This window comes from Heloderma suspectum, chromosome 4 (assembly GCF_057233095.1).
Source record: "Heloderma suspectum isolate Gila_16-S chromosome 4, 16-S_ref, whole genome shotgun sequence".
Taxonomy (NCBI): domain Eukaryota; kingdom Metazoa; phylum Chordata; class Lepidosauria; order Squamata; family Helodermatidae; genus Heloderma; species Heloderma suspectum.
The window spans coordinates 146,287,569-146,314,427 of NC_139461.1; the positions used below are offsets into that span (position 1 = coordinate 146,287,569).

Genomic DNA, 26,859 nt, shown 5'->3' on the forward strand with positions numbered 1-26,859 from the left:
AATATACAAGAATTTAAATACAAACATAGGCCTAGACCACCTGAACGGAGACCAAAAGAAAAGCATTTATTGCCCATCAATCCAAAAAGCAAAGCAATAGAAAGAGAACTAAGTGGGAACATGCGGGGAGTGCCCCTTTAGGTATGTGCAATACACTCAAGGGGCAGACTCCTCACACCAAAATTTGTGGGCTTTAGTTCTACATGGTTCATAGCAAAGCTTTAGGCAAGCACAGAATCGACCGACGTGCATGCCTGCACAATGACTATGAAGAAGAAGGTGGCATAGCTTCCAAGTACAAGTAGCATCCTCCTGGTTATAATCTTGTCACACACAAGGAACAGCATAAGGGCAGCACTCTCATTGGGCCAAGCAATGCAAAACTGTGTTCACAATGCCCTGCTATGTCCTCATTAATGAAATAGTGTAAATAGTAATTACAGGATTTCAGTATAAACAGATTTGCATGTTTAAAGCAAACCCAAGCTGGGAACCATCTTCAGACAGACTGCTCTTTCTCCCTAAATCGTCGACAGTGCAGTCACTCAGAGAATAGAGGCTTCTCCTGCATAGTACCGGCCCGTCAGAATTCTAAATGATACACTTTAGAATCTTTTGCAGAGTATACTTTTTGTTATTAATATTTTATTGAAATATATATTTTGTATTTTAAACATAAACAATCCTCATTTCTCCTCCCTCTCTATAGACGTACAAATATACAATGGAGAGAGAGAAAGAGAGAAACACCTGATGTAGGCCTGCCTAACCATGGCCTCCTTCTGGGCGGAAATCTGCAACAGAGAAAACATGATCTTCAACTTCTTCTATACATTTCAGGGGGTGCAAAGTACACTTCTAGGCACAATACAATTATTATTGTTTATTTATTTCATTTCTATACTGCCAAGGCTCTCTGGACGGTTCCCAACAATTCACTGACTGACATTTACTGCCCATCAATCCAAAAAGAAGATTTGAACATCTTATACATAAGTGTTATACTTAACACTTATCTAATTTACATTAAACAACTCCTAAGATATGATCAGACGCATGGCATGGGGCTACATCTCTCTGGCAGGGAGGACTGATTTAAATCAAGGCAATTTAAAGTGCTGACTTAAATCAGCAAGAAAAAAGGGTGATTTAAATCACTGATTTAAATTAAATTTCCCATTGAAACTTTATCATATATTTCCTGAATGCTGAAAATCTGACCACTAAGCCATGCTAAGGTACAAGTAAATACAGTATTATTTATACTGTTTCATTCTCACAAGTAGGCATTGCATCTCTTCATTTCATTGAATATATTTTGCATGCTTTCCTCTCGTTTTTTAAGCTATAGACAGAAAGTCTGTAAAATATTCCCATATCGGGTCTTTCTTATGACCAGCACCCATGACAGTTTAACATTAGCAGCAAAATCCTATCTATGTCTTCTCAGAAATAAGTTCCACTGAGTTCGATGATAGGTGGGTATGGGATTGCAGCCTAAGCATGGAAATACAGGAAGATGCGCACTGGACAATTTGTCTTCTCTTTGTCTTTCCAGTGTTCCTCCTTTCTGCGTCACTCTGTCTTGGCCCAAGCAGCAAACAAAAAAAAAATGCACACGGCTGACAAGTCAAAGCAAGGTTTGATAGTTACTGGGCAGAAAAAAAAATACAGTTTAACATTTGAAAAATCTGATTTGGGACTATTGTTTTTTACAGTATCTAATTTTACCCACCCTGCTATATTGTCTTTCCGTGTTAACAAGCTCCTCTGACTTACCTGGCCCAACTCACCACCACCACGTAAGCACAGAACAACAATCCCACTTGGCCTGTGTCTTTGCACATGTGACTTTAGTCGGAGAAACTGGAAGCCCAGAACTGTCAAGGAGCCGCTGGCAGTTAGGCTGGGCAGAGCCGTTTTCAGGAGGGGAAAAACTGCAAGGAATGCCCATGTTTGACTGGTAGGTCATGTCCTTTTTATGAGACTGTAGGTTTAGCATGTTTATGATGAGATTAAATTGTAACTATAACTTTAAGTGAGAGAGAAATGTTGTATTTTATTATCTTTTTATAATATAAAACATCCAATTTAAATTTTAAAAATCCAATGTGTTTTTTTTAATTAATCACTGATTTTTCTCCACCCTGCTATCTGGCCCCATGTCATGCACACGTGGCGCTCACAAGGGAACTCAGGTGATAGGAAATAGGCAGAAAGGGCATTTTGCACAAACAACCTGTCACCAGAACACTCACAGGAACCTGAGCACAGTACCTTGAACACTATATTTACTGGAAAGGCAGGACATATATTTAATAAATAAATTGTTAACCTTCTCTTCCTAGCAGTACCTCACTTTGCGACTCCAAACACAAGCACCTAACAGCACCCCCACTCCACTCTTACAACTGGGCGGGCCAAGGCAGAGCTTCCCACACAGGTCAGCAAGGAAAGGGGGAGCACTTGCTGCCAAGCGCAGCTGCTATAACTCTCCCACGCCTTCCACCACCACCCCTTTTCCTGTATGTGAATACGATGCCTTGTCTGAACTAGAATTCTGCAACACTTATGAAGCGTTTATTATTAAGTGCTTATTAATTAATTAATTAATTGTGTTATTATTTATTATTAATGTAATAACTGTTATTTATTATTAGCTTGTTATTAAGAATAATTAAGTGCTTATTATTACGTGCTTAACACTTGTACCTCCATCCCACCCCCAATGGTGGAGAACAGTGCCCCACACACACTGAGGAAGCACTCGTCCCCATACTCAGGCAAGTTCTTTGTCGGCAAAGGCCAAGGATTCCATCCCAACCATTGCCGCTGCTGGCCAAAAATGAGCACTATTCCCTTGCAGGATCACAGTCTGGATACATGTAGCCACTGCACACACCGCACATAACTACAGTCCCCAAGGGACAAGGGATAGTTAGCCAGGCCATTGGTCAATGCAGCACTCCTGACTGGCTCAGGTGTGCCCGAGTGTGAGAGTCTCTCTCCTCTTTCCTAGTGTGCGGTTGTTCCCTGGATTCAAACCAGGGATCTCCAACATGTAAAATATATGCTGTTCCACCAGACTAGGGCTGCTCCTGGCATCTATGACTAGGCCTTGGGGCTGGAGGGGGATCAATGCCCCATGACGTGTCTATGGCTGAGTGGCCAGAGACCTGCACTGTGGTGTTTGCAGTCCCAGGAGTTCCCTCTCTTTTGCCTGTGATATGACTGCTTTCCCTGCAGGCACGCAATAGGAGAGCGCGGGCATGTGCCTTCCTGAGGCTCCAACTCCCGTCTCCTATGCAGTGAGCCACCGAAGGCTTTGCTGTCACTTGGTGTCTGTGGCTGCCCTTACTGCATGCCCTGACCACTCTCACCCTCATGGCTGCTTGGCAAAGGAGTCTGTCCCTTTCTCAGTGGGTCTTGAACTCTTGTCCCAAGAGACCTGGGTGTCCGCTCTGCAGGCATCCTTCCCAGGGATCTATGGGGGTCCTGTGATGTGTGGACTTTCCTTCCTTCCCTTTGTGTGCTGCCCTCCCAAACAGCAGGATTCAAACTGCCTGGAGGATGCTTGAAGACTGGTAATAGTAGCGTCACTGCTGGTAATATTACTGGGTGGAAAGAATGGGATGCTGTGACATTGTCTTGTGTGTTGTGTGAGTGCGGTGATGCAGGATTATGTGCTGGGGGCATGTTCCATTATTGCAAGTTCATTGGCTTCCTCTGTGTGGCAGATCTGCTGGTGGCAGATGGGCAGCACAGTCCCAGTTTGCTGAGCACCGGCAGAGTTTCCAGGGACACTCTGCACATGTCTGCCATTTTTATGCCATTTTTGTATCTTCTAGTTGTGTGTTTCTCTGCTCCACTCCCAGGTGAAGCATGCATTGGATACACCAGCCATTATGCCAGTGTTGTCCCCTCCCAACCTCCTGAAGTAATGTGAATGTTAGATTTTCTGTCCTTATGGATTAAATGTTGTAGTCCAACAAACTCAAAGCTACATAAATTATTCTTAAAGGAATACTTTTAAATATTTTAAGACATGACTATTCAAAAGCATGCACCTCTCTTACATTGTTTCAGTTTTTAAGGAAGGTACTGAAAACTCTTAACATACTAATTTTAATGCACCCAAACAGTGTGTATTTGATACGAATGTCTCATGGGGTTAATCACCTGAAAACAGAAGTTAATTACAATTTTGAAACTGCCCAAATTAACTAGTATTGTATTTATTCATTATGTTCCTAATTAATTTTATGGAACAATGCAATTTTGGGAATCTAAATTATGCTACGGAAAAATGTAGCAATGAAAGATTTTCAATCCTGCATCACTCATATACTGGAAAGTTTCTTTCATGCTCCCAAATTACTAACATTTAATTTATACACACACACACACACATACACAATGACAAACCGATCAAGGTGTATCCCATCACAGTGATTGCCAAGCAGCCAGCAACAGGTCACAACATCTCTGTGACTGGATTTCAACGTTGTTGTTGTTGTTGTTGTTGTTCAGTCGTTCAGTCGTGTCCGACTCTTCGTGACCCCATGGACCACAGCACGCCAGGCCTTCCTGTCTTCCGCTCTCTGCCGGAGCGTGCTCAAGTCCATATTCATTGCATCGGTGATGCTATCTAGCCATCTCATCCTCTGCCGTCCCCTTCTCCTTTTGCCTTCAATCTTTCCCAGCATCAGGGTCTTTTCCAGTGACTTTTCTCTTCACATTAGGTGGCCAAAATATTTGAGCTTCAGCTTCAGTATCTGTCCTTCCAATGAGCAGTCAGGGTTGATTTCCTTTAGGATGGACTGATTGGACCTCCTTGCAGTCCAGGGGACTCCTAAGAGTCTTCTCCAGCATCACAGTTCAAAAACATCAATTCTTCGGCGCTCAGCCTTCCTTATAGTCCAGCTCTCACAGCCATACGTTACTACTGGGAAAACCATAGCTTTGATTATGCAGACCTTTGTCGGCAAGGTGATGTCTCTGCTTCTTACTATGCTGTCTAGGTTTGCCATAGCTTTCCTACCAAGGAGCAAGCGTCTTTTAATTTCATGGCTGCAGTCACCATCTGCAGTGATCTTGGAGCCCAAGAAATAAAATCTGTCACTGCTTCCATTTCTTCCCCTTCTATATGCCAGGAAGTGATGGGGCCAGATGCCATGATCTTCGTTTTTTTAATGTTGAGTTTCAAACCAGCTTTTGCATTCTCCAATTTCACCCTCAACAAGAGGCTCTTTAGATCCTCTTCGCTTTCTGCCATTAGGGTGGTATCGTCTGCATATCTGAGGTTGTTGATAATTCTCCCAGCAATCTTAATTCCGATCTGTGATTCATCCAAGCCGGCATTTCTCATGATGTACTCTGCATATAAGTTAAATAAGCAGGGCGACAATATGCAGCCTTGTTGTACTCCTTTCCCAATTTTGAACCAATCGGTTGTTTCATGTCTGGTTCTTACTGTTGCTTCTTGACCCTCATACAGGTTTCCCAGGAGACAGGTAAGGTGGTCTGGTACTCCCATCTGTTTAAGAATTTGCCACAGTTTGTTGTGATTCACACAATCAAAGGCTTTAGCGTAGTCAATGAAGCAGAAAGAGACGCTTTTCTGGGATTCTCTTGTTTTCTCCATGATCCAGCGAATGTTGGCGATTTGACCTCTAGTTCCTCTGCCTCTTCGAAACCCCGCTTGTACTTCCGGTAGTTCTCGGTTCGCATACTGCTGAAGCCTAGCTTGTAGGATTTTGAGCATCACCTTGCTGGCATGTGAAATGAGCGCAATTGTACGGTAGTTTGAACATTCTTTGGCGTTGCCCTTCTTTGGAACTGGAATGTAAACTGACCTTTTCCAGTCTTGTGGCCACTGTTGAGTGTTCCAGATTTGTTGCCATTTTGAGTGCAGCACTTTAACAGCATCATCTTTTAGGATTTTAAATAGCTCAGCTGGAATATTGTCATCTCCACTAGCTTTGTTGTTAGTAATGCTTCCTAAGGCCCACTTGCCTTCACTTTCTAGGATGTCCGGCTCAAGTTCAGTGACCGGGGCTACCAGGGACATTAAGATCTTTCCTGTATAGTTCTTCTGTGTATTCTTGCCACCTCTTCTTAATCTCATCTGCTTCTGTTAGGTCCCTTTGTCCTTTATCATGCCCATCTTTGCACAAAACGTTCCCTTGAGATCTCCAATTTTCTTGAAAAGATCTCTAGTCTTTCCCATCCTATTGTTTTCCTTGATTTCTTTGCATTGTTCATTTAAGAAGGCCTTCTTGTCTCTCCGTGATATTCTCTGGAACTCTGCATTCAGTTGGACATATCTTCCCCTTTCTCCCTTGCTTTTTGCTTCCCTTCTTTCCTCAGCTACTTGTAAAGCCTCATCAGACAGCCACTTTGCTTTTATTACATTTCTTTTTCTTTGGGATGGATTTCGTTGCTGCCTCCTGAACAATGTTACGGACCTCCGTCCATAGTTCCTCTGGCACTCTTGTCTATCAGGTCTAATCCCTGAAATCTATTCATCACCTCCACTGTATATTCATAAGGGATATGATTTAGGTCATACATGTATGATTTAGTGGTTTTCCCTACATTCTTCAATTTAAGCTGAAATGTTGCAATAAGCAGCTCATGAACTGAGCCACAGTAAGCTCCAGGTCTTGTTTTTACTGACTGTATAGAGCTTCTCCATCTTTGGCTGCAAAGTACATAATCAATCTGGTTTCGATATTGACCATCTGGTGATGTTCATGTGTAGAGTCGCCTCTTGTGCTGTTGGAAAAGAGTGTTTGCTATGATCAGCATGTTCTCTTGGCAAAACTCTATTAGCCTTTGTCCTGCTTCATTTTGTACACCAAGGCCATGCTTGCCTGTTATCCCGGTGATTTCTTGACTTCCTTCTTTAGCATTCCAATCCCCTATGATGAAAAGGACATCTTTTTTTGGTGTTAGTTCTAGAAGGTGTTGTAGGTCTTCACAGAACCGATCAACCTCAGCTTCTTCGGCATCAGTGGTTGGGGCATAGACTTGAATTACTGTGATGTTGAATGGTTTGCCTTGGATTCGTACTGAGATCATTCTATCGATTTTGAGATTGTACCCCAGTACTGCTTTTCTTACCCTTTTATTGACTATGAGTGCTACTCCATTTCTTCTAAGGGATTCTTGCCCACAGTAGTACATATAATGGTCACCTGAATTAAATTCGCCCATGCTTGTCCATTTTAGTTCGCTGATTCCCAAGATGTTGATGTTCAATCTTGCCATCTCATGTTTGACCACCTCCAGCTTACCTTGATTCATTGACCTTACATTCCAGGTTCCTAAACAATATTGTTCTTTAAAGCATCGGACTTTCTTTTCACCACCAGACACATCCACAGCTGAGTGTCCCTTCGGCTTTGGCCCAGCCGCTTCACTCTTTCTGGCGCTAATTGGAAATACCCTCTGCTCTTCCCCAGTAGTATACTGTACACCTTCCGACCTGAGGGGCTCATCTTCCGGCATCATATCTTTTAGCCTTGTGATACATTCCATGGGGTTTTCTTGGCAAGAATACTCAAGTGGGTTGCCATTTCCTTCTCCAGTGGACCACATTTTGTCAGAACTCTCCGCCATGACCTGTCCGTCTTAGGTGGCCCTGCACGGCATAGCTTATGGCTTCACTGAGTTACGCAAGCCCCTTCGCCACAACAAGGCAGTGATCCATGAAGGGGTTTCCATATTATGGATATCCAACAGACTAAACTGATGACTGCAGCACCAGCACTGTTTGCTCCACCAGGTACCAGAGAGAATTCACTCTCAAAAGTGACTATGCTGCACAGTCATGCGAATGGATTGTTAATATTGGTTGAAGGTGGAGTTATCATTGCATCCCTCCTGAGCATATGAAACTGTTTGATATCATCAGCTGGGTAGGGCAGATATACCTGCAAAAATGTTCCTACAACATGAATACAACAAGAGCTCAGAAGCACCCTGTGAATTCAAAAATCTCCAAGTGATAGGCAGATGTATATGACAGTAAACCCCTAGAGCACATATCTGTCCCTAGGACTTTTTGACTGCCTCTGCTCTTTTGCTTCCAATAGCAGCCAAATATATGTGGAAATTTAACAGATGAAGCGTTTCCTGGCATGAAGATACGGTGATTGGGAAAACTCCACCTGCTGAATTTCTTGCATATACAGTAAAAAGGGGGGGCAGGGGAGAACTACCCTACCTGCTCCACGCATAGATAATAGCATCTGTGTTACTACACCTAATATTTGCATTAGCTTGCACAGGGAGGTGGGGGCTGGTCTACAGCTCTAACATATTATATTACTTATGTAAACAGAAATAACCACACAGCTTCCAAATGGGGATTTTTGCATTGCTAGACACTTAACTAGATGGTAGATTTATACCATTGTTCATACATCAATCTTCTTTTTTTTTTAATGGTGCAGCACCTCTAAAATAGCATTTGAGATAGCATGGCACTGGCAAATGAAGGAAAGGGTTGGCTTTTCAAGGATATAATACTGTCAATTAGCAATGTTGTCGAAGTTCATCATTACATGCTTTTTAAAAATAATTTTGCTGTCTTATAATGCTTAGTAAACACATAAAGCGAGCACCGGTCTCCCCCACCAGTTCTTTTGCAGCTCAGAATGAGAAATGAGCTTAACTGCATGTGCTTGCAGCAGACCAGGCCTCAATATTACTCCACTGCCACCAGGCATCCTGGGATTTGTAGTTCCAAATGCTACCTGGCCCAATCCACTGAACCAGGAAGCTTGGAGATCTTTATCAGATCTCCCAACTGCAACCACTGTTGACTTGACATATTGAGATGCCATCCTTCAGTTTTAAGAAATCCCAGGGCAGCTTGCATAATTAAAAACAATAAAATGCCATGCCTGGGCCTGCTCAGAAGAAGAGTCTAATTCAGAGTGTGAAGAAACTGAAGTAAGGCCCAGCCAAGATATGAATTGGGCTGGGAACTGGCCTGTACCGGGTTTCACAGTAGATTGCAAAGAGGAGTGGAACCCGCTCCTTCTCCAGTACTGCCAGATCAAGCCATTGGAAAGAGGCTTGAGGAACATTCCTTGATAAGCAAGGGGAAGGCAAATTGCGCCGAATAAGGGGCAGGGGCCCACGTTATCCCCTAAGGAGCGGCACTGAAGAGACCAGAGGAGAGGCAACCAACTCGAGAAAGTGCACATCTCCAGGCAAAGGTTCCCAGAAGAATTAGACTGACAACAGAGAATGTCTAATCGCTCTGTCCCTGCATAGAAGCTAGGGCAGAGGCCAAGCCGCTTTTGTGAGTACAGCACTGCTGTTCCGGACATCCCTTTGCCTGGACCCCTGGACTGAATCATGCCTTGAGTCCCATGTTTGGGACCCTGCTTTGGATTACAATGTTGAACTTTAAGATCTTGCCAGTATGGATTACCTGAATTGATTGAACTTGGGCACACTAAATACTTTGATCTTCGGCCTCTGGCGAGGTGCTTGTGCTAGGCTGTAATAAGAGAGTGTGCCAATTTTTTTAACACATGTCAAGTTGCTTAAGTTGCAAGGGAGCCGTCAGTCCTGACATAAATTAGCAAATATAGTAAAACAAGCATGTGCTTGCTTGAAATGCAGTATGTTGGAATATGGACAAGGCTCATCATGTTTTCAAATAATAAAGTTTAATGATGACCATGTCCCTACTCATTATTTTCATTGCTTTGATTGTGGATAATTACAGTGGTTGCATCCTTCGAAGAGAATTGAAGACAATGTACAGTTTTGATATGATCAACTCCATGATGAGGTTTTTTCCTATACCTTTATTCTTTTTCTGACTAGGCTCTAGACCAGGGGAGGGCAACCACCTTGGTCCGGAGCCCTGCATACCCCCTGGACCAAGCTTGTACGATGGATGATGTCAAGGGGCAGGGCCTCACCCCCAAAACCCTTCCCCTTCCATGATGTCATCCACCTCACCAACTTTTTTTTAAAGAAAAATCTCCATGCAGAGAGAGGCGTGGAGCTCAGAGAGAGAGAGAGCAAAAGAGACTCAGCCAGGGCTTGCAGGAGCTGACTCCTGCAAGCCCCAGCTGAGCTAGGCTGCTCCTTCCTGCACTGTGCATACCCCCAATTGGGGGCACAAGCAGCACAGGAACAGGTGAAGGGGAATCTCCAGCTTTTCTGTGAGATCAGAGATAAGCTGGAAATTTTGAGCCGCAGCTTAGGAAGGGCAGGGGGTGGGGAACGTGGGGGATGCTCAACTTACTGCAGGTCGGATTGGGTCTAGACAATGGACCTAATCAATTTACAGCGCAATCCTATGAATGTTTACTCAGAAGTAAGTTCCACTGAGTTCAATGGGACTTATTCCCAGGTAAGCAGGCATAGGCTTGTAACTGTGGTGGATTTACTTAATTTCAAAGATATATGTTACCATGTTATATGTTTTCTTCTGTATATGCTTTCTATATTTATAATAAGAATTAAAAACATCAGTGTTAAAATCCGCAAAGAGCAACAGAGAAACAGCAAAGTGACAAAATCAAGCAGGACTGATAAAGCAATTTAAACCAGCTTCGGAAACATGCTTGCTCAATGATGCACAAATTGTCAAACTGTAACTAAAGCAACCTCCCAAGCTTCAAGGGTTAAAAGAGGTATGTTTTCCTCAGAAAGAAACCATTCAGGTTTGTTTTTTATTGTTTGGTCTATTTTAAACTGGTGGAACAGGGCTTACCAGCCCACAGCAGGAGTAAGCAACCTTTTTGGGACATGGACACATTTGGCAATTTGAGGAAATGTCCTGGACACCATTTGCACCCCTGCTTTTTTTTAATTAATTATTTATTTATTTATTTCTATACCTCCCAATAGCCGAAGCTCTCTGGGCGGTTCACAAAAATTAAAACCAAACAACACACAATAAAACAATTTAAAATATACAGAACATTAAAACCACAATATAACAATACAACCACAATAAAACCTAGCAGCAGTGCAAGAGTTTAAAATACAGATTTAAAACAACAAAGATAAAAATTTAGAAAGCTAAAATGCTAAAATGCCTGGGAAAATAAAAAGGAAAATAAAAAAAACACAAATATTTACGTAGCCTATCGCATGAAAAAACAGGGCCACAAATGGCATAGTGAATGCCATTTGCGGCCATAAAGGTCTTAGTTGAAGGTAAATGCTGCCATTTACAGCTGCATTTACCTTAAACTAAGAACTTTACGGCCACAAATGGCATCCTGGACGCCATTTGTGTCCGCAGTCAATCCCCCACAGCCAGCAATACGGCATGGCAGCCGTATCATTGGTGCTCCGGAGCCGGAGGATCTGGCCGAAGAGGATTCCGCAGGAGGCGGTGGTAAGTGTTCCGTTCCGCCACAGACTCACTGGGGTCCATGGCGGAATTCTCTGCCATCCCTACTCACAGCCTCTTGGCCCTTACCAAACATAGTCTCTGGCAGCCACGCCTTAAATACTTGCCAGGGGGAGGAGCGGCAGATGGAGGTGAGGCTGAAGGTGAGCTCAGGGAGCCAGCAGGAACCCAGATGAAATCTCACAGTCTCTTGGCCCTGACCCAATCTTATGCATGTTTACTCAGAAGTACGCTAAATCAGAGAAATTAAATGCACTGAAGTCTCACTAAAATCAAATACCCTATTAGCTACTCATTAACCAATATAAACTAATAACAACAACAACACATGAAGCATGCCGGCCTCCTTAGTCTCAGGAAGCCTGACTATTTCTCCCACAATAGTTATTTTGGGCTTCATACAAGGAAAGCCAGCAATGCACAGCAGGGGGTGATGAACTGGTATATACTGTAAGCAACCAGTATCTGTTGCTCAGAAGATAGTCCAGGATCTTGGCATCTTGCCATTACATTTTAATTCTGTTAGTTCATATTCTTTTGAAAGACTTGTTATGTAGCCTGATACACTCACACACACACCAATGTCTAGTTTTGTTGCTTAAGCTATTTGTGAACTGACATCAACATTTTGCTTTAAGAACTATGATGAAAGTTTAAAATGCATAATACCCTGTCTGAATACTTGCAGATTTTTCCCTTTACACTGTTTTAGCATGCAGCTAATTAGCACATCTCATCAAAATACAGGAAACACTTATAATCCACACAGTGTAAAGCTCATGGTGCTTCTTCTCTTGCAGTGTCAAAACTGAAATGAAAAGCTTCCTCACTGCACATGTTCAGTTAAGGGGAATCAATCCTAGAATTCCAATTGTGGCCCAAGGGGACTGTTCCTGTGTCGCCCTGACACTGGGGTCCAGCCTCACTGCCTCTGCTGTCACAGGAGTAGTCACTGGGTTCCTGTATGAATGCTCCATAAATACCAACATTTTGCCACACAGAAAAGTGGGCGGGGGCACCATCAACGGTTAAATTCTACCCACAAACCAGGAAAATTAATCTTGACACATTCTTCATTTACTGACAGGTAGTAAGTGGGGCACGGAATCCAATTGTGAGACTAAACACCCCCACTCACCCCACCCCCACACACACATTGAGAAGCACAGTTAGAGAGCAATCCTATGGCCCCTAGACAGCATCTGGGAGGCCATAGGGTATTTCGAATCCCTGGATCCAAGGTTGGAGTCAGCACTCCAACCTCAGACCCAGGAGTCCACACTCCCCACCCCCTCACAGCTGGCACGGGAAGAACTGCACTGGCTACCTCTACAAGGTCATAAATGCAACCTCAGAGGGAAGGAAAAGGGGGCGTGCTGGTGGGTGGAGAGGGGAGGACACTGGGGAGGCTGCCTTACACCTTATCCAGAGGCCACCCCAGCCTCCTTCTCTCCCCCTCCCCAATGCCTCAGCTTTGTTTTTGTTTATTCAGTAAGTCACTTCTGACTCTTCCTGACTTCATGGACCAGCCCACACCAGAGCTTCCTGTCGGCCGTCACCACCCCCAGCTCCCCCAAGGTCGAGTCCGTCACCTCCAGAATATCATCCATCCATCTTGCCCTTGGTTGGCCCCTCTTCCTTTTGCCTTCCACTTTCCCTAGCATCAGCATCTTCTCCAGGGTATCCTGTCTTCTCATTAGGTGGCCAAAGTACTTCAAGTTTTGCCTTTAATATCCTTCCCTCAAGTGAGCAGTCTGGCTTTATTTCCTGGAGTATGGACTGGTTTGATCTTCTTGCAGTCCAAGGCACTCTCAGAATTTTCCTCCAGCACCACAGTTCAAAAGCATCTATCTTCCTTCACTCAGCCTTCCTTATGGTCCAGCTCTCGCAGCCATAGGTTACTACGGGGAATACCATTGCTTTCACTATGCGGACCTTTGTTGTCAGTGTGATGTCTCTGCTTTTAACTATTTTATCAAGATTTGTCATTGCTCTCCTCCCAAGAAGTAAATGTCTTCTGATTTCCTGGCCGCAGTCAGCGTCTGCAGTAATCTTTGCGCCTAGAAAGACAAAGTCTGTCACTGCCTCCACGTTTTCTCCCTCTATTTGCCAATTATCAATCAAGCTGGTTGCCATAATCTTGGGTTTTTTGAGGTTTAACTGCAACCCAGCTTTTGCACTTTCTTCTTTCACCTTCGTCATGAGGTTCCTCAGCTCCTCCTCGCTTTCAGCCATCAAAGTGGTATCATCGGCATATCTGAGATTGTTAATGTTTCTTCCAGCGATTTTAACTCCAGCCTTGGCTTCATCGAGCCCATCGAGCACGTCGCATGATCTGTTCTGCGTACAGGTTGAATAGGTAGGGTGAGAGTATACAACCCTGCCGTACTCCTTTCCCAATCTTAAACCAGTCCGTTGTTCCGTGTTCTGTTCTTACCGTTGCTACTTGGTCATTATACAGATTCCTCAGGAGGCAGACAAGATGACTTGGTATCCCCATACCACCAAGAACGTGCCACAATTTGTTATGAACCACACAGTCAAAGGCTTTAGAATAGTCAATAAAACAGAAATAGATGTTTTTCTGAAACTCCCTGGCTTTCTCCATTATCCAGCGGATATTGGCAATTTGGTCTCTAATTCTTCTGCCTTTTCGAAACCCAGCTTGTACATCTGGCAATTCTCGTTCCATGAATTGCTGGAGTCTACCTTGCAAGATCTGGAGCATTACCTTACTGGCATGTGAAACAAGTGCCACTGTTTGATAGTTTGAACATTCTTTGGTGCTGCCCTTTTTTGGTATGGGGATATAAGTTGATTTTTTCCAATCTGTTGGCCATTCTTGTGTTTTCCAAACTTGCTGGCATATGGCATGCATCACCTTGACAGCATCATCTTGCAAGATTTTAAACAGTTCAGCTGGGATACCGTCATCTCCTGCTACCTTGTTATTAGCAATGCTTCTTAAGGCCCATTCAACCTCACTCTTCAGGATGTCTGGCTCACTGACCACACCGTCAAATCTATCCCCGATATTATTATCCTTCCTATACAGATCTTCTGTATATTCTTGCCACCTTTTCTTGATCTCTTCTGCTTCTGTTAGATTCTTGCCATCTTTGTTTTTGATCATACCCATTTTTGCCTGGAATTTACCTCCGATGTTTCTAATTTTCTGGAAGAGGTCTCTTGTCCTTCCTATTCTATTATCTTCTTCCACTTCCATGCATTGCTTGTTTAAAAATAATTCCTTATCTCTTCTGGCTAACCTCTGGAATTTTGCATTTAACTGGGCATCTCTCCCCTATCACTGTTGCCTTTTGCTTTCCTTCTTTCTTGGGCTGCTTCCAGTGTCTCAGCAGACAGCCATCTTGCCTTCTTTGTTTTCTTTTTCTTTCGAACATTTTTTGTTGCTGCCTCCTGAACAATGTTGCGAACGGAGAACCATAGTTCTTCCGGGACCCTATCTACTAAATCTAGTCCCTTAAATCTATTCTTCACCTCCACTGCATATTCATGAGGAATATTCGTGAGCTCATATCTAACTGATCTGTGGGTCTTCCCTATTCTCTTTAGTCTGATTCTAAATTGTGCAATAAGAAGTTCGTGATCTGAACTACAATCAGCTCCAGGTCTTGTTTTTACCAACTGCATAGATGTCCGCCACCTTTGGCTACAAAGGATGTAGTCAATCTGATTTCGGTGTCAACCGTCTGGTGAAGTCCATGTATAAAGTCGTCTCTTAGGTTGTTGGAAGAGAGTGTTTGTTATGCACAGTGAGTTGTCTTCGCAAAATTCTATCAGCCTATGATGCCCTGCTTCATTTTGTTCTCCCAGACCATGCTTGCCTGTAATTCCAGGTGTCGTTTGACACCTTAGCATTCCAGTGTCCTGTAATGAAAATAACATCTTTTTTTGGCGTACTATCCAGTAGGTGCTGCAGATCCTCATAGAACTGATCTACTTCTGCTTCTTCAGCATCTGTGGATGGGGCGTATATTTGGATCACTGTGATGTTAAATGGCTTACCCTGAATTCAAATTGAGATCATTCTGTCATTTTTTGGATTGTATCCAAGCACTGCTTTAGCCACTTTATTATTAATTATGAAGGCTACCCCATTTCTTCTGTGGTCCTCTTGTCCACAGTAGTACATCTGGTGGTCATTTGATGTGAAGTGGCCCATTCCAGTCCATTTCAGTTCACTGACACCCAAAATGTCTATATTTAATCTTGACATCTCCCCAATAACCACATCCAATTTGCCCTGGCTCATAGATCTTACATTCCAGGTTCCTATGGTGTGTTGATCTTTAGAACATCGGATTCGTTGTTCACCGGCCACTAGCCATCCTTTTGGCTTTGAGCTAGCTGTGTCATCACATCTGGGGCTAGTTTAATTTATCCTCTGTTCCTCCCCAGTAGCATTTTGACCATCTTCCGACCTGGGAGTCCCATCTTCCGATGGTATACCGACATATCTCTCATTGTACTGATCTGTTTAGTTTTCATGGCAAGAATACTGAGGTGGGTTGCCGTTTCCTTCCCCAGGGATTGTATTTAGTCTGACCTCTCTGCCATGACCTTCCCATCTTGGGTGTCCCTTCACGGTTTAGCTCATGACGTCATTGAGGTGCTCAAGCTCCAGCACCACGACAAGGTAACGAAACGCCCATCTAGCTAAAATACAGAGCTGGGTGTGTGCAGAGGCGAAGATTGCCTCCGCACTGCTCCCACTCTGCATAGGATTCCCATCAGCCTCTGAGTTCATGATAGGATTGTGCCCTTAACCTCATTTTCACCAAACTTCAAAATGGGATTTCCACCCCACCCCTCTTTTCTGATACTTCTGGTCATCAATCTGCAATAAGACTTCCAATTTTACAAAACTGAGGATACATCCTCAAAGATACTCAAACAGCTTTCAAAAGGATGCCAGCAGTGTTTTATAAAACAAACTCTTCACTCCAAAGAAGAGAAGTACTAGTAATGATATAACCAAGCATTTAATAGCCCATCAAAATACTTTATATTGCTGATTCAGCCCCTCAGCCCCTCCACTCCCATCCATTAGTCATTTTTCTCTTGTCCCTTCTGCTACCTCTCTTCTAGGTTTAAGGAACCTCTCTACTCTCCAAAAATTGCATTACACACATACATCCTCTATAACCCGGTCTCATGATCTGTCATTATAGCAGGAGAAATCTGGCATTAACCTTCCAGTTTGCAACTACAAAGCACAGAGAACCCTGACTTATGATTCTGGCTTGTTAGGAGAGCAATAAGCCATGGAGCCCAGTTCAGACTAAGGCTAAACAAAACATGAATAGAGGCTGCCTCGTTTGCTTAGCTGGTTCTGCTGACAGGAGGAGCTAAGTGGAAGCAATACAGCAGCATGCACCGTGCTCATTTACAACCATTCTGGTTTACCATGACATGCGAACCAGCCCTGTGAGTTCAGTGCCCCTATGGCCCTGCATTACAATTCACAGGATGGTTCCTGCTCCCCAAATAATGGGCCTGTTCGCACATGAACAAACCATGGATTAACCACTGCGCTGTTTAGCCCCTAAACAACTGTTGGTCCAGGTTCATACATCACACAACCTCCAGTCAGAGGTTGTTTACCGATACCAAAAGCAGCTCACAGGTAGCACATGTCCCCTCAAATCATGGGTTAAATAACCAATGATTTGCCGCCATGACATGCAAACTGGGTTACTGAGAGATCTCCAGTAAAAGACCAGATTGCGACACAGCATCTCATACAGAGGATCTCCCAAGTGGTGCTGATGGAACTCCCTGGCTCCACGGTTGATTCTGGCTCTCAACAAGAAAGAAACCTGCCAAGATTTCCTCCCAGGGTTTCCTCCCAAGGTCCTCCTGGCCTTAGAAGCTATACTAGATAGGACACAACCTGCCCACCTGTCCCTCAGCAAGATCCTGTTGTGGTGCCTCTGAACAAGGGGAGCCACAATCATATCCCCTGCCTTGTGTACTTTTTGTTAAAAGACAGGGTATCCATTTAACAACAGCACCGGAACCATTTCTCAAGGTGTTCAAGTGCTTCCTCATGTACTTCTGTAGCACAAGTAAAAATCAGCATACCAAGCTTCAGAAGTGACAGGGAAGGGATTGGTCCATTGTACAGTGCTCACACAGGCATTTATTTGAAAATACCGCAAGATTCATTTTGACACACTAAGGGTGTAATCCTATGGGGACAGGCGGCCGCCTATCCAATGCAGGGCAGGAGAAGCACAGAGGGGGGATTGTTCCCTCTGCGCTTCTCCTGCCCTGCATTTGCGGCTAGACAGCTGATTTTGGCTATCTAGCTGCAGGAAGGCGGAGCAGGGGAGGAGGATGCCAGATGACACATAGGATGTGTCATACCGGCATTTCCACCTTCCCCGCCCTGGAACGCCACCCGGAACGCCCCATTTTTGGCCGCTCCACACTCTTCTTCCAAGCGTGGAGCATGGGGCCATTCTGCACTGCCTGCGAGGCAGCAGGGGAAGGTCGGTTCCCCGGGAACTGACCTCGGAGTGCAGGCTCCGAGGTCAGTTCCCGTAAAACCACATATCCTATGGCCATCTAGCCGCTGACTAGTGGCCATAGGATTGCTCCCTCCAGTGTGTCACCTTCCACAAAAACACATTGGGCCAAGGAATTAGGACCTCATGTCTACTAGTGAGAGCACTCCAGAAGTCTTTTTCAGATCCAGAAACATCTCAGGTAAAGGCAAGCTGCCAGGAACAGCCAGGAGTGTTGTAGAAGGAGACCAAGAGCAGGAATCCAATAAAGTAGTCTAATCATAGCAAGTGATCCAAGGGATAATCCAAATCTGAAGTCACACCACCAGGGTCACAGCTGTGTAGATTATACAAAAGACCAAGAGCAGTGCCAGTGGAGGAGAGGGAGTGGGATGCATACACATTTGTCCTAGAGAGGCAGCTATGAAGGCAGTGACATCTTTGATCCAAGATGGCTCCGCCCATATAGAGGATGTGGGGCTAAGAGTGCATGTTTCAACAGAAAAAGTCCTACAATTCCCAGTATTCCAGTCATGCTGGGAGTTGTCGGACCTTTTCTGCCTAAACAAGCATAGGATTGCACCCTAAAGCTGTTTTCTCAAACCCTGGGTTGCGGATTCCAACCCATGTGTTTAGATTATGGTTGGAAATATATACCCAGATCCATCTGGAGAACTATGTAAAATGCAAAATTCCAGCTAGAGGATATGAACATTTCTACACATACATTTTTTTAAAAATAAGTACATTTGTACATATTAATTTTATGGAGCTACTCACAAATAGTTAAGAGTAGGCAGTTTTAGTTAAGAATTTCACTAATTTGCATTTCGTTAATGGCATAGCATGCAACGCTTGGGAAACATCAAAACACTACTATCAGAGGCTGTTAGCAGAATTATTTTAAAGAAACAATATGAAACATTTTTTTATAACAAGGGCCTGAACTGTAGCTAAAACAGCTCACATCCTTCAGAAAAAAGTAAAGAATGTGATAACTAGTCTTAAAAAAAATTCATATGACAACAATACAATGTAAATAACCCCAGGAGGATCTGGTTGTAAAGGAGTTTTTCCCCTCTGTTTTTGGAAGGAAGATAGTTTATTGTATTAACAATCAGCTATCATGCAATTCCAAAGAGAAACAATAATTAATGTGTAAAATTCCACTTAGCAAAAAAAAATAAAATTAAGATAACAATTAAAATGAAGCTGTTAACAGCAAAAACAATCTGATTACACTTATACAGCAGAGTACAGTAGGGTACAGATGGCAAGGTCCCCAGTTCATAAACAATATAGCTACTATAGATCAGGTCTTTGATCCAGTTACTTTTGGATGCACTTTCAAGGCAAGTATAATAATCTCTGCTGTTCTGAATGTAGTATATCTGTCCTGGTTAGATAACATATATAGCAGTTTCTCGTGGCTGGTTTGCTTTGTTTGCCAATAGTGGCTATACATACAGGCCTCTTAACATAGTAAACATTTTACACTCCAGTAGAAAATGGGGGAGGCCCTCCACCACTACTGTGTTATATGGGCAGATTCTAAGATTCCTTGGGGTTTTCACCAGACATCCAGGATAATCTACCAACAGGAAGACATTTAGCCAGGCATGTGTGAAACCAACCCGTACTTCACTAGATGTTGAAAACAGAGTGGACCCTGAGCAGGTATAATACTAGAATATATGGGATGTGATTTACAGCAAAAATCAAGGCATCAAGGTAAAGGAAAAAACCCTTCCACATAAAGTGATACAAGCCACAGGGGAGAAAAAATCCAAAGTGCCTTACAGTTGAGGCTAGCAAGACGGGGCATGTTACAGTTGGTTGCAACATGCCCCAGCCTAGACCAGTATGACTAGAGAATCAAGCCAATAAATGTTTCCACTCAATTCTGGTTTAAGTTCAACTATGACCCAAATTGTTTGGTTCCGTTCTAATTTAAACAGTGTATTTCCCAAACTGGATCAGCTGTGAAAACAGCAGCTTATAACAACGCTAATTTGCAAAAGTGGAAGGAGCACATTTAAAGTATCTCAAGTTTTCTCTTAGTTCCTAGTAACCAAGTCCCTCTGAATGGGAATCAGCAAGACATGGCACATATTCACTCTGTGTGGGACTTCAGCCTTTATGAGCCAATTATAGAACTGAATGCAAACAAGATTACTAATTAACAGGAATAATTACTTACATTCTTCCTACACCTTCATACATTCGTGTCTCCTCAGCCAAAGACATAATCTCTGCATCTGTAAGATGTGCATGCTTTTTCGTCCTGTTCAGCTGATCTATTTGCAGATCTGCCAATTTCACCTTTTGCTGGGTATCGATTACCTTGGCTTGAAGTTCAGTAAATGCCTGATACAGAAAACAACAACACAAATGCAGCTACAATTAGTAAAATTATCAGTGACTGACTTCACCATAACCTAGAGCTATATAAATGTAGTATTAGACACAGAGTGTCAGTTCATTTCTAGTACACGCTTTAAGGGAGCAATCCTACGGCTGCTAGACAGTGGCTAGACGGCCATAGGATATGTTGTTTTCCGGGAACCGACCTCAGAGCCCTACTTCCGCACTGCCCCAGAGGCAGCACAGAACAGCCCCATCCTCCGCGCTCGCAAGAGGAGCGGCCAAAAAGGGGCGTGGCTGGGGGCGTTCCAGGGCAGGTGGAACTGCCTGTACGACACATCCTATGTATCGTACAGCAGCCTCCTTCCCCACTCCGTCCTCCCGCAGCTAGACAGCCACTGTCTAGCCGAAAAAGCAGGGCAGGAGAAGTGCGGAGAGAACAATCCCCTCCGTGCTTCTCCTGCCCTGTTTTGGATAGACGGTTGCCTCTGAGTTCAGAGGTGGCTGCCTATCTGGATAGGATTGTGCCCTTAATCCTCTTATCAAAGGAGAGATATCTACAGTACTCAGCCCCCTTTGAAAGGTGTCTGAAGGGCTGGACAAATTCAGAATGTCTAAAGGGGCTATCAACTAGTCACCCCTATTTTAGGGTGCAATCCTATGCGTGTTTAGACAGGAAAAAAAGTCCTGCTACTCCCAACATTCCTCAGCCAGTATGCTGGAAAATGCTGGCTGGGGAATGCTGGGAGTTGTAGAACTTTTTTTCTGTCTAAACACGTACAGGATTGCATCCTAAATATGGTTAACCAAACCTGACTTAGGTGATCTTCTGCCATTAGCTAAAGCTAATTCTATGCCTCCACTGTGCTCAGAGTAACCTGGCACGCTGGTGAGCCAGGTTATTTTTCCAATGGGGGAAATCGTTCTGGACAGTTTGCCCCCCCCCCCCACCAAAAGATAACATGGACTCTCACACAAGCACATACACTCTTGTGTCACATATGTCTTGTCCCTTCATACCATACAAACACACATAAACCCTCCCCCCTCCTCCCATCGCTGGAGCTGCTGTGAGAAAGCTGTGAGAGAGGAGCTGAACAGAGCTGCTGACAATGTGGAAATCAGTTTGACTCTCACTATTTTTCTGCCCTTCATATAGCTCCCATGTGTCAACACTAACAAATCAAAGATTACTCTGAATATAAAGATACTTATCTGATAACTGCCTAAGCAGCTAACATTTATGGCATCTACTATAATCCCTCTCTGGTTTTTCTACTACTCTCCAGTGAAACAACTGGCCTCACACATTCATTGATATTTCCCCAGCTAGCCGAGCATTCTCCAAGGAGATAAAGTTTGCCCTACACAGCAACTGGAGGGAGGGAGCTTAGCACCATTAATTGCTGTGGAGGGCAAACTACTACAGGCATCTTGATCCTTCATGAGCTCAGTGCAGGTTCTCAGAGTCTAACACACATTTATTTGTCACTAAATACATCTTTAATATAACAATAGTCGTAGCACTGTTATACTAAAGCACAACCACAATATTTCAATAAGCAACATGGTATCAGAGGTGCAGCTTTACGTCATCTTGAATATTTGGGGTTAATATAAAGAAAAAGAAGGAGCTGACACTTATGTACATCTTTTTCAGAAATATATATTTGGCTGGAAAAATGAATTTTGTCAGGTTAGCACTGCAACCAAATATATTCATGATTATATCCCTGGATCCAAGTAAGGGTCTTTTGTAGGAGGGAAAACCAGAGAACCAAAACAGTCTATTTCAACAGTAAAATTAAGGAATCCCTACCAACAGCTACAAAAACTATACCTAGATTTCCTTACTTACACACATGGAAAGTGGTAGGTGGGTGAAGTAAAAAAGGAAGCATGAATATGAAGTGGACAGTGTCCATGAAAGCTTATGCCATTTTGTTAATCTTTAAGGGGCCACAAGACTCTTTGTTGTTTTTGCTGAAACAGACTAACACAGCTACTGCTCTGGAAATGTTCACTACCACAGTATCCCCTGGTGCAGAGTTTTACTCTCCCTCAAAGGAGTAAGTAGGAGCCATTCACAAAGATGAGAAAATAAAGACGTACATTCGGGGACAACAGTGGGATGTGGACTGTCTTCATGCATACATAAGCCCTATATGCCCTGGACCAGTAAAATCATTTTTCATTCATGGGACCATAGGTTAGTGATGATGATGATGATGATGATATTATCATCATCATCATCATCAATAATAATAACATAACAATAATAACAATGATACTTAACACACATTACCTAATTGAAATAAACAGTTACAATTTTTGAGTAAAAGCTGGATTTTATGTTTTCAAAAACAGCAGATCAAACTGCACCTAATAGAGCCTTATTTAAATCTTTGCAAACCCCTCCTCTCCCATTCATCTTGCCTGATGAAGAGATCTTAAAAGCTTGCACAATGTTTGCAATTCGTTGGTTGGGCTAACACAAATATTACATTACTATGGCTTTGGAATTATCTAACTGTAATCCTTACAACAATCCTGGAAGGTAAATTGGTATTATCCCCCAAATTGCTGATATGCTTTGCATGTCAAAGGTTCCAAGCTGAATCTCTAGTTAAGAGGATATCGGAGAGCAAAGGCTGGGAAAGATCTCCACTTGAGCTCTTGGAGACCCATGGCAAACCACAGTAGATAGCAGCAGACTAGATGGATCAACCATCTGATTCGGTACAAGGCAGCTTCATATCTTCATAATGGTGTCAGCCACCTCCATGATCCTCTTATGAAGGGATTATGTTCCATGTTGCTGCACTTGTATTCACAACACAGGGCTTTCACTGCATATACATGCCCACTACACTATACATGCATCATGCCTTGGTACACAGCCTATGACAGGACTCACATGTGACTACCAACGGAATAAAAGCAGAAACAAATATTATTTAAAACAAGCCAAAACAATATTGAAATCCATCAAGGGCAAAGCAATATATATATTACTGCCTGTCTAAAACTCAGGTTGGAGCCAACCTGAGCTTTATAATCAAAGTACTGCTACAAAAAAAGTCTGTGTCTTGTGTACCCACCATCAGAGGCCTTGATCAGGCCTCTGATGAAGATCGCAGATTATGGGCAAGCTTATATGGAAGCAGGCAGTCTCTCAGATATCCTAGACTCAAGCCATATAGGCCTTTAACCAGCATCTAAAAATGAGCTTATAAACAAATTGGAAGCCAGTGCAGTTGGTTCAAGACCAGCGATGTATTGTCTCTAAAGCACATGCCGGATAACCAACTGCATTTTGCACTAGCTGTAGTTTCTGAACACTCTTTAAGGGCAGCCCCATGTGAACACGTTACAGTAGTCTATCACTGCGGCCAGATCCGTCTTCCCCAGGAAGGGACACAACTAATGTACCAGCTGAAGCTGAGAAAAGGCATTCCTGACCCCAGCAGCCATCAGGCCCTTCTGGAGCAAAGCCAGTCCAAGAGCATCCAAAGCAGCACACCTGATCCTTCAGAGGCAGTGCTACCCCAAACAGAGCAGCCTGTACCCACTGTTAGGGAGAATGACATACATTAATAGTGACCTGACTGGAGGATATAACAAGGTTGATAGAGGATGCCGAGAGGAATGCAAGATTCGGGACACATGTCCATTAACTGACACACATCACCAAGGAGGATGATATACATTTTATATTTAAACAAGTAAAGAAGTGCCTTTTCGGTAGGTTGGCTCTGTTTAAACTGAATTTAATTTTTAAAATCTACAAGCAGAGCATTCTTAAATAAGCTTTTGCTGGCTTTATTTTGATTCAAACATGCATAAGATTAAGCATATATATGTAGACATTGTAGCAGCAACTTAAGATAAGCTATACAAGAGTTCACCTGTAAGAATTCAGAATTTTGAAGCATGTATCTTATTAAAGTTTGACATAATGTTGCCCCTGAGCTTCAATGTTTTCTCCAATCTGCATAAGAGGGGCTGAAAAAACAAGGGAAAGTATGGGTGCCACAAGGCTAAGCTGAAAGCAAGCACAATATGCAACAACCTTCCCCTACCTGGCGCCCTCCAGATGTGTCGGACTACAACTCCCATCACCAGATGGCATGCCCATTGACTGGGGATGATGGGAGTTGTGGTCCAATACATCTAGAGGGCACCAGGTTGGGGAAGGCTGATATGCAAGATAAGATGTTGAATGTTTTTAATGCTTACATCTCATGGAAGCTAAGACAGGATTCCTGCAATGCATTATATGTGGGACTGGCTTTGAAAACAGTCTGGAAACTTCAGCTGGTCCAAAATAGGGCAGCAAGACTGTTAACGGGGATTGGCCAACATGATCATAATATGCCAGTACTTTTCCATCTGCACTGGCTGCCACTCCATGTCTGGGCCCAATTCAAAATACTGATATTAATATTCAAAGCCCTAAACGGCTTGGAGCCAGGTTACCTGAAGTATCATCTCCTCCCAAATATATCTGCCCGGACCCTAAGATCATCCTCAGCATTCCTTCCCCAGAATCCCCCGCCAAAGGAAGTGAAGTGGGTTGCTACTGGGAAGAGGGCTTTTTCTGTTGTAGCATCCTGGTTGTGGAATAAGCTTCCCAAAGAAGCTCGCCTGGCACCTACATTGTGCTTCTGCTACACTGTGAAGACCTTATTTTCCCAGGCATTTTAATCTTTCAGTTTCTGTTGTTTAAAATCTGTATTTTAAATCTTTGCATTGCTGCTAGGTTTTATTTTAGTTTTTACTTTTATTTTATACTGTAGTTTTAAACTTTCATATTGTGTCATGTTGTATTTTATACTTTTAATTGTTGTGAAGTGGCCAGAGAGTTTCAGCTATTGGACGGTATAGAAGTGTTACAACTCACATTTTCCATAATTTTTGGTACATGAACAATTTGTCTTCTCTTAAACCCAACATTTGCTTGATTCTTGAATAAAATTATGCCTGGTGTGAGCAAAAGTAGAGAGATGTTTTTCTCCTCTTACAATACTGGAATTAGGGGCATACAATGAAATTGATGGGCAGTAGATTCAGGGGAGGTGAAGAAGTTCCTCACACAACACATAATTATGAGAACTGCTGCCATAAGAAGCGGTGATGATCACGAGCTTAGATGGCTTTGAAATAGGATCAGACAAATTCGTGGGAGATAGATCTATCCGTGGCTCCTGGCCATGACGGTTACATGGTTCACAGCCAACATGCCTCGAATACCGGTTGCTGCGGGGCACCAGCAGCGGAAGTCTACTGCCGTCATGCGCTGCTTGTGAATTTCCTGAAGCATCGGGGTTGCCATCCTTCGAAACTCGATGCTGCTGCCCAGCCCAACCTGGTGACTTCGAGATTTTTGGACTACAACTCCCAGCATTCCTGAACACTAACCGTGCTGGCTGGGCTGATGGGAGTTGAAGTCCACAACCACTGGAGGGTCCCAGGCTGGGATGCTGGTTCCGATGGACCCAGCCAGCAGAAGTCTTCTGATGTTCGCGCCAAGGTGAAGCGTTGCACCGAAAGGAAGCGGTCCCTTTTTTACTATACGAGGGGCAAGAGTTCTAAAATGGTCAGAAATCCCCATACTGCATTACGACAGCCTGAGCAGCCCCGCTCCGGGAGGACTGCTCGAGACTGCCAGCATCTCAGATACCCTCAGCCAGATCCGGGCCAGATCCGGGCCAGATCCGGGCCAGATCCGGGCCGCCCCCCCCCCCCGTACCTTTTTCAGCTCTAGGTCCACGGGAGCCGCCATTTTGCCTCCTTTGAGAAAGACTGCGCATGCGTGCTGGGCAACTGCTTTAAGCTACGGGCGCTCTCGTGCTCACGGCTCGGTTCACGCATGCGTAGTAGGGAGGTAAGGCTGCCCTCGTGTGCTGCTCTGGGTCTCCGTGGTTGGCGCTCGCTTCGTGCGCTTCCGCCGCCGAGCGTAGATTGCTAACGGGCAGGTGCAGCAGCCAGCTCCCCGCCTTCCGTGCAGCAGAAGGCTCTTCGCTTAGTGCGACCCTCTTTTCATTTCCTCCCACCCAATAAAAGACAAGGTGTTCTGGAGGGTACTCGCCCCCCACAGTGGCGGGAGGCGAGGTCTCTGCGGGTCGGTGCAGGCGTACGTGGGAGTAAGTCCCACTTAAAACGATAGGGCTCGCTTCAGAGTAAACCTGCATAGGATCGCGCTCATAAGCACGGGGTGACTTGTTATCCTCTTTACCCGCTGCGCAGCAGCCGCCACATCTCTCGCCAGGGGCTAGTTTCTTGATTCTCTTGAAAAGGCCCATTTGGATCCATGCCTGGGTTGACAGGACAGCAGAGGATGAGGTGGCTAGATAGCATCACTGATGCAATGAATATGGACTTGAGCACACTCCGGGAGAGAGCGCAGGACAGGAAGGCCTGGCGTGCTATGGGCCGTGGGGTCACAAAGAGTCGGACACGACTGAACTGGGTTGACAACCCTTCTCCATAGTTACTAGCTTGATCCCATACACGTGCAGGTTGGCTGCTGTTACTCGGTGCTGAGAGAAAGGCCGTCGGCATGCA

At 44.0% G+C, this 26,859-nt stretch overlaps 1 protein-coding gene across 4 annotated transcripts in view; it reads right to left on the reverse strand.

The window, feature by feature from the left end:
• The window catches only part of PFDN1 (prefoldin subunit 1), a 64,534-nt gene extending 38,438 nt beyond the window's left edge, over positions 1–26,096 (reverse strand). For all 4 annotated transcript variants that reach the window (XM_084850857.1, XM_084850856.1, XM_084850855.1 and 1 more), the window contains exons 1-2: positions 26,045–26,096; positions 20,129–20,295 (exon numbers count right to left, since the gene is read on the reverse strand). In XM_084850857.1, the coding sequence (XP_084706983.1) occupies positions 20,129–20,295; positions 26,045–26,077 (200 nt within the window). In that variant the 5' untranslated portion in view covers positions 26,078–26,096. The remainder of the gene's footprint in view (positions 1–20,128; positions 20,296–26,044) is intronic.
• Between the last annotated feature and the right edge of the window lie 763 nt (positions 26,097–26,859).